This window comes from Fringilla coelebs (genome assembly GCF_963513975.1).
Source record: "Fringilla coelebs genome assembly, chromosome: 1".
In the NCBI taxonomy this organism is placed as follows: Eukaryota; Metazoa; Chordata; class Aves; order Passeriformes; family Fringillidae; genus Fringilla; species Fringilla coelebs.
Window position 1 is genome coordinate 9,112,191 of NC_140028.1, and position 16,316 is coordinate 9,128,506.

General features: G+C 36.4%; 1 protein-coding gene across 5 annotated transcripts in view; it reads right to left on the reverse strand.

The window, feature by feature from the left end:
* Positions 1–16,316, reverse strand: part of EFR3A (EFR3 homolog A) — a 75,401-nt gene continuing 59,085 nt past the window's right edge. For 4 of the 5 annotated variants that reach the window (XM_084200963.1, XM_084200964.1, XM_084200962.1 and 1 more), the window contains 8 exons: positions 15,684–15,815; positions 15,118–15,185; positions 13,922–14,049; positions 9,338–9,426; positions 5,945–5,993; positions 4,899–5,002; positions 4,244–4,293; positions 1–3,057 (listed from right to left, as the gene is read on the reverse strand). In XM_084200963.1, the coding sequence (XP_084057089.1) occupies positions 2,952–3,057; positions 4,244–4,293; positions 4,899–5,002; positions 5,945–5,993; positions 9,338–9,426; positions 13,922–14,049; positions 15,118–15,185; positions 15,684–15,815 (726 nt within the window). In that variant the 3' untranslated portion in view covers positions 1–2,951. The remainder of the gene's footprint in view (positions 3,058–4,243; positions 4,294–4,898; positions 5,003–5,944; positions 5,994–9,337; positions 9,427–13,921; positions 14,050–15,117; positions 15,186–15,683; positions 15,816–16,316) is intronic. The other variant, XM_084200965.1, reaches the window with a different exon arrangement.

Here is a 16,316-nt window from a genome sequence, read left to right on the forward strand (position 1 = left end):
TTTTATTGCTTAAATATAGATTGCACAGTGTGTTCTTACATTTATTGAAACTGGTTCATTACATACAGTACAGAATATATTACCGTTGGAACAACAGACAAATTAGCCCTACTCTGATTTTGGACAACAGGCTATTTCTACCTTTTAGTATGACCATGAATTTATCTTAAAGTGACTCACTACCAAAAGCTATATTTTTTTCAAGATGACATAATAGGAAAGAGAACCCCAAGCAACAGCTGGAATACATTTAAACTGGGTACCAATTATAACCATTAAGACAGTGCTCAGTGTGTTGCAGATAACACAGGGCCAGTTTGCATAAGGAGCTTTTAAGTTCTGCAGCTTGTCTGAAGAACACAAAGAGAAGTGAAACAAAGCAGCTTTGTACTGTACAATAAACAGCATTCTAAATTCTTTTGGTTTCATTCATAGGTTCATATAACAATAACTACCAAACCAATACATTTTCCAGTCACTCCCATCTCCCATGTGTCTAGAAAGGCCAGAGTGAACCAATTATCAACTTACAGACTCCTCAGAGTGAACCAATTATCTATCAACTTACAGACTCCCTGAATTTCCATAAAGGAAGAAATTAAAACATCATGTGAACACAGAGTGCTACAAACTCTTCAATCCCTGCGCTACACCTGCACAACACCTGCGTTTCCCAAACGAAACACTGGAAACACAGAAACCTACCATTACCATAAAGGAAAAATACTTCATTAACAGAACAGAAAATGAAATGCTGAATCTAGTTTTTTCACATGCAGCATTCATGCAACAGAATTCAATCACAGAAACAATCCTGTATTTACAGCACAGTCTCCATACTGCACAAGTGCAAACAGAAGTACATTCTGTGTTACTTTGACTCCTTCTTTTTGTACAAAAGTGCCAAGTGTTATTCTTAAAAAAAATTACAGTGTGGGTAGGTTTTTTACATTGTATCCCTATGTTGGATTCACTTTTTAAAAAATTACAGTCTTTATACAGGCCAAAAACTATTAGTCTTACCTTAAAAAAAAAAAAGGAAAAAAAAAGTGAAAACTAAAAGCTAGAGTCCTATTTATGTGTAGACTGTGGTCTGATCAGGCTGACACGCTGCAGCAGTAAAAATCACAACGGAATGCTGTAGATAAGGGGTTGTTTCGTCATCCACTAACAGCTGTGATTGCACTGTTAAACTGAAAAGAAGGTCTCAATTACCTTTTGAGCTTTGTGAATGCTTTCTGAAACTCAGCATGTCATCTCATAGGTTTAAGTAGCTGGTATTTCTCTATGTCATGCCACACCAGGCCTTTAAATGTAGTCCAGTTCAATACTGGACTACTGTTCAAAAAACTTAAAATCCTTTTAACAATGGGTTTGTAAATGCTCCAAACAGTCAGCAAATTAGCAGGGCTAATAATCCTTCAGATCATGAGTTATGCAATCAAAGATTAATTTAGGTTGGGACTTCTGAAAGTCATCTAAACCAAGCTTCTGCTCAAAGCAGGCCGAAATGAAGTTCAGTTACTTCATGTTCACTGTTCATCCAAAACAGTTAATTAAATGTCTACATTTATTCTAGATATTTGAGAGCATTCATTCATGTTTACACTGCCCCAGTCAGATTCAGATAAATCAAGGGACTTTAGATATACTATTCATGGCATCAATGAATGCTGTTTTTCTTTTTTTGCTGGCAGGATTTAGTGAGTCATAAAGACAACCTTGATAATTATCATCAAATGTCCATGATTTACTTTATCAGTCTTACTTTATTTACATTTGAATAATATATGCTCAGATACATAAACCTATGAAATTTACCTTAAAGGTTTGAGAAATGAAACAAAAACAAACACAGAGATGCGTCTAAAAATGCTTTTGCTTGAAAATATATGTAATAAATTCTTGATCTTTAAATGCTTTCATTGAGTTTACTTTCAATTTCTAAAATATCACTGAAAAGCTGTTATAAACTACAGAGAAATGTCTCACAGAATATAGTTTTAGTATCTATGATTTAAAATGCCCTCAGTTTATTTTCTGCTATACTAAATATATCTCTCCTGTATTTATACTAAAGCAGACAGTAAAATACTACAGGGTTTTCAAAAGTACAGTCTGTATACCATACATCGTAAGACATGAAATATATTGCACAATTCTGTGCTTCAAGAGGAGATTTCTCCTCTCTTATGCAAAGCTTAAGATTTAACTTTTAGCAAGAAACACAGTACATATACTGGATGTATCTATCTAAAAAGCATGTTATGTGATGCATCAAAATATAGTTAACAAGTGCCCATTAATTCAGTCACTGTATTTGAACACATGTAAGGTATTGGTTTTTCCATCCATTCCAAACCAAACAAGTTGAGCAGGTATTACAGCAGGAACAAGAGGGAGCTCAGGTAGGGCTACCCTGGTTACATTGAATGAGATGAAGCAAGCCAAAAGCATTCTCGTTTGACATAGAATTGAGGTGGAGAGGAGTAAAAAACCAAACAACCAACAAAACAAAACAAAAAAGAACCCCAAAAAACAAAAAACAAACAAACAAACAAAAAAACCCCCAAAACCCAAATCAAACAAAAAAAAGGCTTTAATAGGTTTTTCAGTTACAATATCTCAAATTAAAGGAATTTGAAGTAATACAAATTCCTAGAGTAACTGAAATATTTACCTATATGGCAAGACAAGTTTTAAATCTGACTTTTAAATGTACTCAAATATGAAAATGAAAAAACATGGTCTGTGCAAAACCTAACTCAAAAGATATTACAGAATAAAACAATTCAAGACAGTTTCATGAATTTGGCTAAAGTAATCTGTATTTGGCTCATGTCCATCATTATATTAAAGTTAGATACAATAAACAATAAAATTTGAAAACTCATCTTGTTCTTTCTATTGTACTCTACTCTAAATAATGTCCAGCAGACTTCAGAAGACACTTAATACACACAAAGATCTGGAAACTTCATCTCATAGACTGGAACAGAATGGTAATGAGGATGTCCAGCAGTCATGGTCATCGCTCCTGAGGGACTAGGCGGAGGACTGTGTGAGAAGCACAACCAATACACAGAATTTACACTTACATGGATTGCTTTTATATAAATTTACACACTTACAGGAGAGAAACAAGATTAAACTGCCCCCCCCATATATCTACCAACAGTATATCATAAAATAATAAAGTACCAACAGCATTTTATCCTAGTCTTGAAATTCTAATTAAATTATCATGCTCTGAGGATTTTTATATTCTTGTCTGCATCATCAATTTCACTGATGTTACAGAACTATCAAAATGCATCTTACTGCTAATAAATACTATTTATCCTGCATAATGATGTGCACAACTCTCTATAATAACACCATGTACTACTTGGGGTGCTCAATATCTAATTACTTTCTCAACCAGATGCAGCATTGGGAAAACAACAGCATCCTGGAATACTATTGATAGACACAGAGATACTGTAAGACACAATGACATGATCTCTGGATATTTTCCACTATCAGGACGATTAAAAGAAGTAATAAAATCGAAAAGTACTCTTTTTCCGTGTGCTGGTTTTGGCTTGGATAATTTTTTCTTACAGTAGTTGGTATAGGGCTTTGTTTTGGATTTGGGCTGGCAACAGTGTTGTTAACACGGAGATGTTTTTGTTACTGCTGAGCAGAGCTGACACAGAGTCAAGGTCTTTTCTGCTCCTCACACTGCTGGGCCAGGGTGTAGACTGCAAGTGGGCAGGAAGTTGGGAGAGGACACAAGTGGGACAGCTGACCCCAAATGACCCATGGGATATCCCATGTCATATGGTGTCATGCTCAGCAGTAACAGCTTTAAGGAAAGAAGTAGGAAAAAAGGGACATTCAGAGTGATGGCATTTGCCTTCTCAAAGAGTCCTGCTTAGCTGGAGATGGCTGAACACCTGCCTATCCATGGGAAGTGAATTAATTTCTTATTTTGAATTGCTAGCATGTGTGACTTTTGCTTTACCTATTAAATAGTTCTTATCTCAACCCATGGTTTTTCTTCTTTTACCCCTCCAATTCTCTTCCTCATCATGCTGAAAATGGTGAAGCCAGTGGCTATATAGAGCTACATGGGGCCTATCAGGGTTAAACCACAGCATTCAGTTAAGGCAATTATTTTCTCCCTATCACCATCTGAAAACAGCCACAATTGCTTTATATCATTTTTCAGGTGTGATGTTCTTCTTGCACAAAGCCTTACCGGATGGTGAGTTCCAGTATCTGTGCCAGCCTATCATGAAGCAAATTTGCCTAGGGAGAAAAAAAAAGTTAAAATTAGATTATTAACTCCTAGATAATGAACTGAGCTTACAATGGGTACACCAGGCCATACTCAGGTGAGTGTGTTCCACACTGCCACGTGTAAATCTAGGCCACATTTCTTAATTTCCTTTCTCATTGCTGCAAGGATTCTGAGCTTTAAAGATGTATTTGAGATTGGGTGAGCATGTCCTGGAGTGCCAAGAATTATAGAGCAAATTTTGCTGTTGCAGACAGGAGTTTAACAAACCTGAAATACATTTAGTATTTAAAACACATAGTGGGTTAAATGCTCCTCCAGTTATCCCAGAATGAAACAGGAATGGACTGTGAACCTGGATTTCAAAGAGAGCAAGGAAGAAGAATGAAGGTGAAGAATGTACTAGTTACCCATTACCTTCCAAATGGTCTAGGAACAAACACAAACACACTTCAAATTACTGGAATCTTCCACCATTGATAGCAGTGGACAAAGAAATGAACTTCTAAACAAGTAATAGCAGCAGTGACACGACAACCTAAATCACCTTCAGTCAGCACAAGCCCACTAATGCCTACACTGATATCCTCAGTGCTAACATTTTGCAGAAACTCACTTTGGTTTCACATTGAGCTGCAATTTCTTCAAATGGTGCTTTTTGGAACTTTTCAATCACGAGACGCCTCTTTTCCTTTTCCTGTTCTTCAAGTCCATTGTTATCTTAACAGAATAATGAAAAAAAATTAAAGACAAATGCAATCTTTGCCTGTGAAGTACAAGAAATATCAAATGTGCACTGCAGAAGTGAACAAGGATTGTGCCTGAAGTGATGCAACCATTCTCAAGTGATCTGTCACCTGGCATTGCTCCTAAAGCAAAACGCAGATAAAGTATCACGAAGATGGTTTGAGGGCCAAATTTTCCCCCCTTCTTACTAAGTCTTTAATTAAAAGTAACATCCGGGCTTCCTTCTGCTTTATTGCCTGCACTTCTCACTTACTGCACACAGGTTCAGATTCAAGAGGAAACAAGACTCTCCCAGTGTCATGCTGACAGGTGGCCAGAGTTTTCTTACTGTTCAGAATATGTCTACCATTCTTAACAACAATGTTTAATCCATATTTTAAACAGAATTTTGGTAGACTGAAAAGCATTAATAAGCAATTACTTTTAGTAATATGAAATAAGGAATCTGGACAATTCTGTGATTCACAGCCAGGTCACTTGTCAAAAAAATATTCTTTTAAAAAATCTTAGTACTTTAAAATCCACAATGCGTAATTTACAACCTCTTTTTGAACGCAGTGAAGAGACCCAAAAATCTTAATACAAAAAAAAATACTCAAGTTATCTCATAAGTAATCACTCAATGTAACTTGAATATCTCACATTTATAGCTTTGTCTGTACTGCAAATGTAATAGATGACAGGCATTTCCAGATGCTTTTCATTCAGCCCCATTAACTTCAGAAAATGAATTCACTACCATTACCAAGATAGCATTTCAGAGATTGAGAAATAAATAACTGGAGTTCTAAATAAATTTACTAGCTGAAAAGAAAAAAAAAGAAATATTTTATGTTTTTCTGGCCTCTCCTTTTTCTTCAGCAATTCCATAGTAATAGCAAACTATGCTGCACAAACACCATTGTAACCACTTACCAATGGCTTTCTTCAAAGCTTCAAAGGTGATTTCTTCAGTATTATCAACCTAAACACATAGAAACAAAACTCCTTAATCATCAAATATAACATATAAGCTTCTAAATAATAAGGAATATGATACAACACAGAAGGCCAAAACAACCAGAACTTTTCTGCCTTACAAGTCTCCAATAACTTCATTTGAACTTTCTGTGACAGCCAAGAGATCACTAGTTCACATTTTTAAGCCACTGCAATTAGTGAGGAAATTTTTATCAAATGAGATGAAGGAAAACTTTCCAAATTGTACTCAAGATACTCTATGGCAACAATATAAATGGATTTGGATTTTGGCAGAGGAGTCCTTTAGGTCAGGAATAAGCTACAGTGTTTCAATACTGTAAAATCTCAGTACTGGTTCTTAGGCATTTGTTGCCAATAACATCAACTGCTTCCTGAGGCTCGCTGAGTGTCTTGGTTTGGGGCAAATTTGGGAGAACCCCCAAAGGGGTTCCTCTAGAAATGCAGATTCAATTGGCCCAACTCACTTATCAGAAACGTGATGCTAAAATGGGAGCTGACAGGGGAGTACAGAGTGGAGAATGGTTACTGCTTTAGGCTAACTTTGTACCATGATGGATCCAAATCATTTGGTGCTTATAAACACTGGAGTTAAAGGGCTCTTCATAACAAGCTATGTCTGATGCACTGAGAAAATCTGTTCATCTACTGCTAGGAATATCCATTTGCTGCTGCAGATGCACTTCACCAAGAATTGCTTGAGGATGCAAAATTACCGAAGTGTTTCAATTTGCTATAAATCCAGTATCTACACCAGTAAATATATTTATAGTGAAGCCACGCTCGTGGCATTAGGGGAGAATGCTTAGATGGCAGAAGTCTTCATCTGAACACAACATGGTTTCTTGGCTTGAATTTCCCCACTTCAATCCTTCCAACATGTGAACAGGCAGCAATTTTATTCTTCCTGATAAACACTAACTCTTTAGAATGGTCCAACATGATTTAAGATAAGGGGTAAGGTAGCAAAAAATTCCTTTATTCAATTCAGAAGATTATGAGTTCTTTCATTTTTTAAATTTATTGCCTTGAACTACTGTTAAGGGAAAAGGAAGTAGCTGTTTCCTTTTTACATTACTTATTTCATGAGTTGCAGCTGTAAATTACATTTTTCTAACAGGTTTTACTCAATAAGCATGTATTCTCTACCTCTGAATAAATAAAAATTAATGATTTTTTTTTTGTCAAATATTTGTGAATATGGCTACGTATCAAGTTTTCAGGTTCTGAAATCATCTTTTATACAAATCACACTTGGTAAATGTTAGTTGTTTATGGCTGCCTTTCATAGTGCTAGTTAACCTCCACATTAGCATTAGTTGCTGATATTACCTAGCACTATACTTGATTAATTAATACTCCAGAAGCACTACCTGCATGTACAAGTGCTTTCACCTTATGAATGGAGATAACTATGGAATAACTCACCTTCCTGAACAAAATTCACTAATAGACTTGGCGCCACAAAAAAAACTTTGTGTCTACTGACAGAAGAATTGCATTTGCATTGTATACAGTAACAGCTATTTTATGGATAAACAGTCTTCTATCTCAGTGCAGAAATGATGTCATACATCATTATGTCCTAAAACTTCCACTAATTAAGTAGGCAATCCTCTCAATCATAAGGATTTATGCCTTTTTTTTTTTTTTTTTTTTTTTTTTTTTTTTTGTAACTGAGTTCTGCTAATGGTTATGGATTGCTATACTGACTAATCTACACAGCAAGAAAATGAGATTTCATATATAGGTATGAAGGTACAGTCAGCTAAATGGAAAATACTGTGTTATCCTTTGCCTTGTAAACAAACCTCATAAAGCAAGTAAAGAAGGAATCTTCCTCTGTTCCTGATGAATAAAATTCACATTTTTAAGAGATAAAAGGGAATTCATTATCTAAGACACTGGACTACATTAAGACCATTAAGCTGAGAATCCATAAAAGATTTCATCTACAACCACTACATCCACCTCAAAACAGTCTATGTATCAGTGCTTGACATAACATCAGCATAACTTGAAATCTGAAATGGAAACTTCTTTCATTTAATTCTATTTAAAAGGGAGTTGTTCAATTACACATAACCATATATAATGAGTGATTTTAAAAAAGAATACTTATGTCAAACAGCCTCAGTCCTGTGAGGAGCATTTACTTGCTTCAGAAAGCTAGAGATCTGATTGTCTCACCTATTTTTCAAACACCTCTTTATTCTTTCTACTTTTATCTGTATCCTTGCTAAAGCACAAAAGCAAGAAGTGAACACAAAAGATCATCTGAGGTACAATGAACACAAAGCAGAAAAGAATAATAATAGAAATAACAGTAATAATAATAATAATGATGTAAAACATATCACTTCTGTCTAAAGTAAAGCTTGCTCCTTTGCTATAGCTTAATACTGAATTTTTAACTAACACTCAGGTTGACTCAGTCCACACATTTTGCTTCGTGTCTCCAGGCAGGTTGTGCTTGAAGATGTCAAAAGTAGGAACCATCTGTACCTCATCTGAGGTACAAACACCTCCATTTCAACAGCTCATCTCCATTGCAGCCAGCAGAAATCTACTTAATAAAAATCAGCAGAGCCTTGAAAAATATTCAGTAGAAGTAGAAATTTATTTTAAGAAATACTTCAAATGAAGTGTCAAACGATGTGGGATAATTTTAATTACAATCTGGTCTTCCTAAGGGATAATTAGCATTAGCTCGTGTACCCTACAGATGAACTTGCTACTTTATACTTCCTGTGCTGCATGTCAAAACTCCTCTGGAGAGGAACAGTGACACTGGTGCACACAGCCTGCCCAGTCTTTGTCTGTCCCACTCAGAGACTGCAGGTCTCCCACCAGGCTATTTCTCCAGGCTTGTATCTCACAGCTCCAGGCTGTTGAACAAGTCTCTCAAATACTTCAAATGATACAGGGATACAGATGCTGAAATTTGTTGTATCTCTCAAAAAGCAAAGGAAACATTTTAAAATGTTTACTTATAAAATACCAATTGTTCAGCGTGTAAATAAATGTATTGCTACACCATAATCTGCAGTACTATCTGTAAAAACTGTAGTGACAAATACTTGACTCTTTTAAACAGTAAGATCGTTATTTTTGTATTTTATTTTTATTTATTTATATTTTATATTTATTTCTACAACAAGAGTGTCTTTGACAACACATTTCTGCAAATGCACAACTTAAAAAAACAAACCCCCAAAATATTTAATATTGCTAGAATAATCAGATATTTGACTTCCTGGGAATACTTAATTATATTCCCCCCTCCCTCCACTCAAGACGCTGCTTTAAAATAATCTGTGATTTTCATACCTTATCCTCGATGCTGCAGCCAGACAGAATATCCACCTGAAGAGACACTGTGTCCACAATACTCTTCCTCCGGGAGAGTCTGTCCTCATCTAGCGTAAGAAGAAATTATTTCACTTTTTGCATAACACTCTTGAAACATGTTCAGTCAAATTTCTATCCATCAGAGGCAGATTTATTTCCATATGCCTGTTTAACCCAAGATCATCTATTTTACCATTTGAATTGTGAAAAATGATACATTTAGAGTTACTGCTCTAAATTACTAAACATGAAGAAAAATAACCTTTTCATAGTCCCTCCCTCTTTTCATTACAGATCTTTTCAACTTTCCCTTGAAAGTCCAGACTTTTAAAAACCAACGTCTTATTCAAATGCATAATAATAACAGAGCACACGATGATATGCAGCTGTAAAATCCTTTACAAAAGCCTGACTTTTTTTTTTTTTTTGGTTGTGAAATTGAAATATTAAGGTCTTAATTTTAAGGTACTCTGAAAGAGAAAAGGGCTTACAGAATATGATTCATTGACAGAAGAAACAAAGATTTCTGAATGGAAATGAACAACAATCCTTCCTTATTCTTGTTGCTACAAGTACCATATTCAGCAAGTCTAAAAATCTACTGGGTGAAAAAAATTCTCTTCATTTCTCACTCCTACAAATATTTTAGCAGGTCCAGCTGGCCTACAAAGTTGTAAGAATAAGACCAACTGTGCTGATACTAGAAGAAGCAAAACAATTTAATTAATGCATAAAGAGATTATGATCAAATGATCCATCAGTTGATGGAATCTCCTTCTGTGACTGCAGTCGTAGGACATTGCACCACTAGTGTTTTCTCATTTTTGACATTTAATGTATTAACAAATGATTTTAATGAACAGTAAAAATACATTTTAAGACTTGTCACAAAGATCCTCTGACAAACAGACACCTGAGTGGCCTAACTTCTGCGTGTGTCATTTACAAAACCATGAATTGCAATGTCACATTTTAGATTTTAGCAAAGATCAAGCCGTTTGGACCTTGCTATTATTATCTCATGACTTGCACTGTACGGTTAGAAGCTGCTACAGGCACTTGATACTGAAAAAAAAGAGAAGAACTGTAAAACTCCCCCATAACAAGGCAATTTATGCTGGTTCTTCTTCAACCTTGGTTTAAACCACTTCTAGCCAAGCAAAGTGCTTTTACAGTGCAAATATTGAGCATGAACAAACAGAATTCATTCCAGCAGAGCTGAACATGCTCAGCTTTTAAAAACCAAGAAATAACTTTCAGAAGTCACATAAATGAAATGTCATTTTAAGATCAAGAGGCAGTGAAAGAGCAAGATTAGCGAAAAACACCTGAATTCTACTAATATTTGCCAGGTTCTCAGAGACCCTGAGCATTTGAAACAGCATTCTGAAGGATTTACTGAATTTTTAATCCCTGATGGCTCACTGGTACATGACCCAATACATTCCAAATCTGAGGAAAGCACCTCAGCCTGCAAGAGAAAACACCCAACAAAACCACATCTCTGCTGCCATCTTGCTGCTCTCTCTATAACTGACACACAAACACCCACCAGGAGATACATTTTAGGGACTACTTTGGACAGAATCATTTTTGTAATGGATGCCTCATTAAACTTGCATATGAAATATGCCCATTTATCTCTAATTTCAACATATTAAGTGGGAAAAAAATTGTGACAATTACCATTTTTTTTTCTTATAAAATACAGTGTTCATCCACACACATGAAGGAGCCCAGGGGCTCGAGGACAGTGGTGGAGCCCCAACACCCACTGGTGCAGCCCCTGCCAAGGCTGTCCCAGAAGCCTTGGCCCCATTGCCTGGACAATGGGACCAGCTCTGTGTGTAACCTCACTGACCAAGGTGGGGTCCATCATTTTTGACAAGGGACAATGGCTCTAAACTGAAAGAGGGTAGATTTAGATTAGACATTAGGAAGAAATTCTTTCCCATGAGGCACTGGCACAGCTTGCCCAAAGAAGCTGTGGCTGCCCCATCCCTGGCAGTGTTCAAGGCCAGGTTCGAAGAGGCTTTGAACAATGTGGGATAGTGAAGGGGTCCCTGCCCATGGCAGATGACCTTTAAGGCACCTCTTTTCCTGGGTGAGGGACTCTGTTCTTTGTGCAGTCGTTATCCTGAATGGTCACTGATTAAGATAAATCATTCTTCGAACAACTGAGAGCTTCTTCCAACTTTACAGGTTTTTGAAATGTCACTCAAAGAGGTAATTAGTACCATCACAAAAATGATACCTATGGCTCTACTACCTGCTCAGGAAAAAAAGCCAGGAAACTACTTTTTGGTAGAGTACAAAGTCATGAGCAAACACAACAGCAAATCCCACAGCAGTTAACATTGCTACAGGCAGGTCAAGGAGAGAAACAAGAAGCGTAAGGAAACACTAAGTCCACTAAGTACAACACAATTTCTGGCCTAAAGGTCTTTAGGCCTTCTAAATGCGTTTTTTGACTGCACATCCTATAGGGACACACCACAGGGCAGGAGAGCAGGCTCACCTACAGCTCATTTTTACCTTTCAACTTGTGTTTGCATTTATGAGGTTTTTTGCCTGATGGAAATAGAGTCGAATTAAATATATATATGTAAAAATATATATAGACAAAAAAGATGACGGAAAGTCTTTTAAATTATTAAGTTTTCTCCCTCCCTCAAGTAAGAAAGAGAAACATGTATAAAAATTTGCAAATAGGAATGTCTTTCTAGTTGTTAAAAAGTATCAAGACATGAAACAATGAGAAAATTATGTTCTATAAGTCACTGTTAAGCATTATAACATTGATATTTGGAAATAGCAGAAATAATTAGGATGAAATATTTACTGGCTTTTTGGGTTCAACCCTAGGTTTCACAGGAATATACAAAAAAGGGATTGTTTCTTTATTAAGATTAATGATCTCTTTTGAAACACTACATTCTAGCATTATAATTTTAATAGCAGAAATGTAACATTTCATTGCAGTAAAAAAAGAAAAGCTTAGGAATTCCAAAATATTCACTTGGTCCTGATTCAGCTAAATGAAAAGCTTGGGAAGCTCAACTGTCCACATGATCAGAGATTAATGAACTTAACTGGCTATGGCAATAGTCAAGAAACAAGCTTTGGTTGCTGCTCTTTATAAAAAAATTACAAAATCCCTGAACCCATCTGATTCACATTCACTAAGGATTAAATATGGCAATTTCTCATCACCTGCAGAGGCAGTTAATCACACTTTCAGCTAAACTCAATTAATGTTGATGTCAGAACTTGCGTCTCTTCCTGTGTGGGAACACATTTTTAGCAAAGTATACAAGAAAATCTTACTGAGGTCACTTTGGTACAAATATATCTGAGTTTCCAGAAGAGGCTTAACATAAATTTCAAACCAGGGTATCTTCCTCACTCCATTCTCATTCACTTCAAGCCGGTAACATTTCCTCACTTGCTGCCCACCTCTTCTGCCCATACTAAAATATAACACTAACTGGTTTTAGGTGCCAGAAGAAATAAGCACAGGAACATTATCCTTTTCAGCAGACAACCTGCAACAGAAAACAGACACTATGGCTGTGCTGGAACATATCACTAATGTGCCTACTTGCATTTGGGACAAAACCACACTTGCTGTCTGGAGAACTCAATTCCTCCCACAATAACTATCCAAAAGAGAGATTCAAGAGCAGGCAGCAATGTCTCTGAATCAGACTGCAAGACACAACCGGCACTCACTATCTGTATGTACTTTGGTTCTTTCTATGTATGAGAAAGAAATCACATTTTACTGCTAGGTACTTTAAAAAGGCCACGCTTTGGGCTGGGGTATCCCCCAATCTATTACAATAGCAATCCATTTATATACAGCCACAAAACACACATGGTTAAGAACACATTCTTCAATCAAATTTTTTTCAGTAATTTGCTCAATTTGCTGTTAAAAATATATTAAAAGCCAAAACCACACAAATGTCACATACTAGCTGGTCCTTCTCACATTATTCACTCAGCCTGTGCAGCAACAACTCCCACAAACCTTCTCAGGCAACACTTTACACTGTTACCTGACACTAAGGTATCTGATACATAGGTATCTGATGGAGGAAAATATCTCATTCTTGCTTAAATTAGCATCTGCTCATTGACAGTTTACCTAAGGCAAATAAATCAGCACAAGACCACATGGCAAAAGGATGAAGTATCTTTCATCCAATGTTTACATGAAAAGGATAAAGCAAGCTGACTTGTATATTCTTTCCTCATTTTCTAGATACGTTAGTACAGGTATTCTTTTGAAGCAAAGACTTCATTAAAAAGAGTCAAAATGTGTTCTAAGACCTTCTGCCTCACTTCCATTCCTTAAGGAAAAAAAAAATCTTTGAAACTTCTTAGCAATAATACAGTAGCTAATGAGAAAAAAAAAACAAACACCACCAAGAGAAGACAAAATTATCTGATTAGGTTTTGTTGCCAAGCAGTCACATTACATTTCATTGGCACACAACACATTAGGAAAACATTCTTAAAAACTGGTACTTAGTGGTGTTGCTACTAATTACCACTTACCTGTTACCTGGGGCACATATGGAACTGACAGTCTTTCCACATTGTATCCACTGCCTCCTAATGATTCTGCAATCTGGTTGGTCAGGAAAAATAGATCTGTTTCATCCTTCTCTAAGGATTTTGGAAGACTGTCAAAACATATATTTTAAGTTATTGTCTACCAATAGATATTTGTTGGTTAAGTACAATATTTTTCTAATGTCTTAGCAAGCAAGAAGGGTCAATGGTAATGATTTGATGGAAATAAATCTTGGTCAGTTTTTTAGGAATGAATAACCACCTAATATTAGTCCACTGAAAACCTCTGCAGTATTTTAGATTACTTTAACACTTCTTGTTTATCTGAAATATGTTCTTCACTTATTCTGCTACATCTTGAGAGAATATGACCTCTGTTAAATAAAAAAACTTGCACAGCAACAGTAATACTAATAGCAATTAATTAATTGTAATATTTGTCATTTGCAGCAGTGTGCCCTTGTGGCAAAAAAAGACTGAGGGTATCCTGGGCTGCATCAGGAGGTGGAGGGAGGAGATCCTTCATTGGAGGACTATCTCCAATGAAGACTGAGAGAGCTGGGCCAGTTCAGCATGGAGGAAAAAGTGGATCTCATAAGTTGTACAGTTCCCTTAAGGGAGGGAAGGTGAAAAGCCTCAGAACTAAGCAGCTCTCAATGCTGTTCTGTGACAGAACCAGAGGCAATGGGCACAAACTGACACACAGAAGGTTCTCTCTGAACATCAGGAAACACTTTTTTTGAGCGAAGGTGAAGGTGACCAAGCACTGGCACAGGTTACCCAGAGAGGCTGTGAAGTCTCCATCCCTGGAGATATTCCAAAGCACCTGGATGTGGACCTGCATAGTCTGTTCTAGGTGACCCTGCTTAAGTAGGGGGCTTGGACCAGATGACCTCGAGATCCCTTCCAGCTTCACCCATTCTGTGATTCAGTGAAAATTTATTTTGCTGCATTAGCACACTGAGCATCCTACTGTGTATAAATGCCTCTGACTACTATAAAAATGTCTGAAGCCCACAAGTTTTCATGCTTTTAAAGCTTGGGATTCTTCTGCCTGTCCAGAACACCATAAAACCTCTGATTTTTTTCACATATGGAACATATCTCAATGATGTATGATTTTTAATAGCAAAATAGGGGCTTCACTGTTCACTAATTCCCATTTTCTATCCACTTACTTGGATTTGTCTTTGAATATTGTTTCTGGTAGAAAATAAGCTGCGTCCACACTTCTGGTTTCAATGACCTGAAAAAAAAAAAAAAACAAAAAAACATGTCAAATAGTACAAATGGAATAGTTCCACAGCTGTTTTCTTCAACACCTAACCTTCACTAACATCAACCTCAACACAAATGACACAATTGGGATTTCTTTTAACCAGCGAAAGAGACTGTGGCTCTCACCCTTTACACTAAAAATCTGGTTCTCATGGTTTTGTGCATATCAATACTATTTTACCAAAGACAGTGGGGCTGTAAAGTCTTATACCAGATAGAGATTTGGCCGTTTATATATGGCACCATAAGCAAAATAAAATGCTATATCTTGAGAATAGATAATTTTGTTTATAATCTTAAGAGTCAGCAAGCAACGCCATGAGAGACTGAAGATCAAGAACAATGTCAGTGGACACAAATAGGGGAGATCAACACAAAAAGCAAGCACCTGACACAAGTTATTTACTGATTTTACAGTAGACTGTGTATTGCTCTAAATGACCTGAAGAATTTAACCATGTCTTACCTTGCTGACATGCTGACAGAAGGCAGGCACTGCAATCATCTGACTCAGGAAATTTAGATAGGCTGCAACCAATGCCATGACTCCACAACGATTAAACATTGGCAGATTATCCTCATTAATGATGGCAAGGTCCTGAAATATAAGGAGTAGCGTGATGTTTTCCAAAGTTAGCAGGCTGTCCTGAATACATGGAAGTCAAAATTATCACTGGTAACACTATCTGACATATGATGTTTATCTGCTATTACTTAACATTTGATATCTCTCATCTTAAAATTCTAGTCTTTTAGCTCACTCCTGAAGCAGGAATATATTGATCTGAAGTTAGAGAGCTTAAAAGATTCAACCATTATGAAGAAAAATATATTTACTCAACTCAAAATTCTACTCGTCAGACAGGAAGTACAGGTTAATGACTGGTAGTCTCTTGTCCTTACCACCTGTTGATCATAACATTTTCTCAGGAAAATCAGAAACAGCAGTTTGATAATAAAGATCACCAGCGTGAATCACAGATACAGCACAATAAAGGGAATTATTTAATGCATATTAGCACTTCTATGTTTATTCAGATTGCATTATTTTTGCTCTAGTAAAACTCCTAATGTCATTCCCACCAAGTAAGGACTTGGT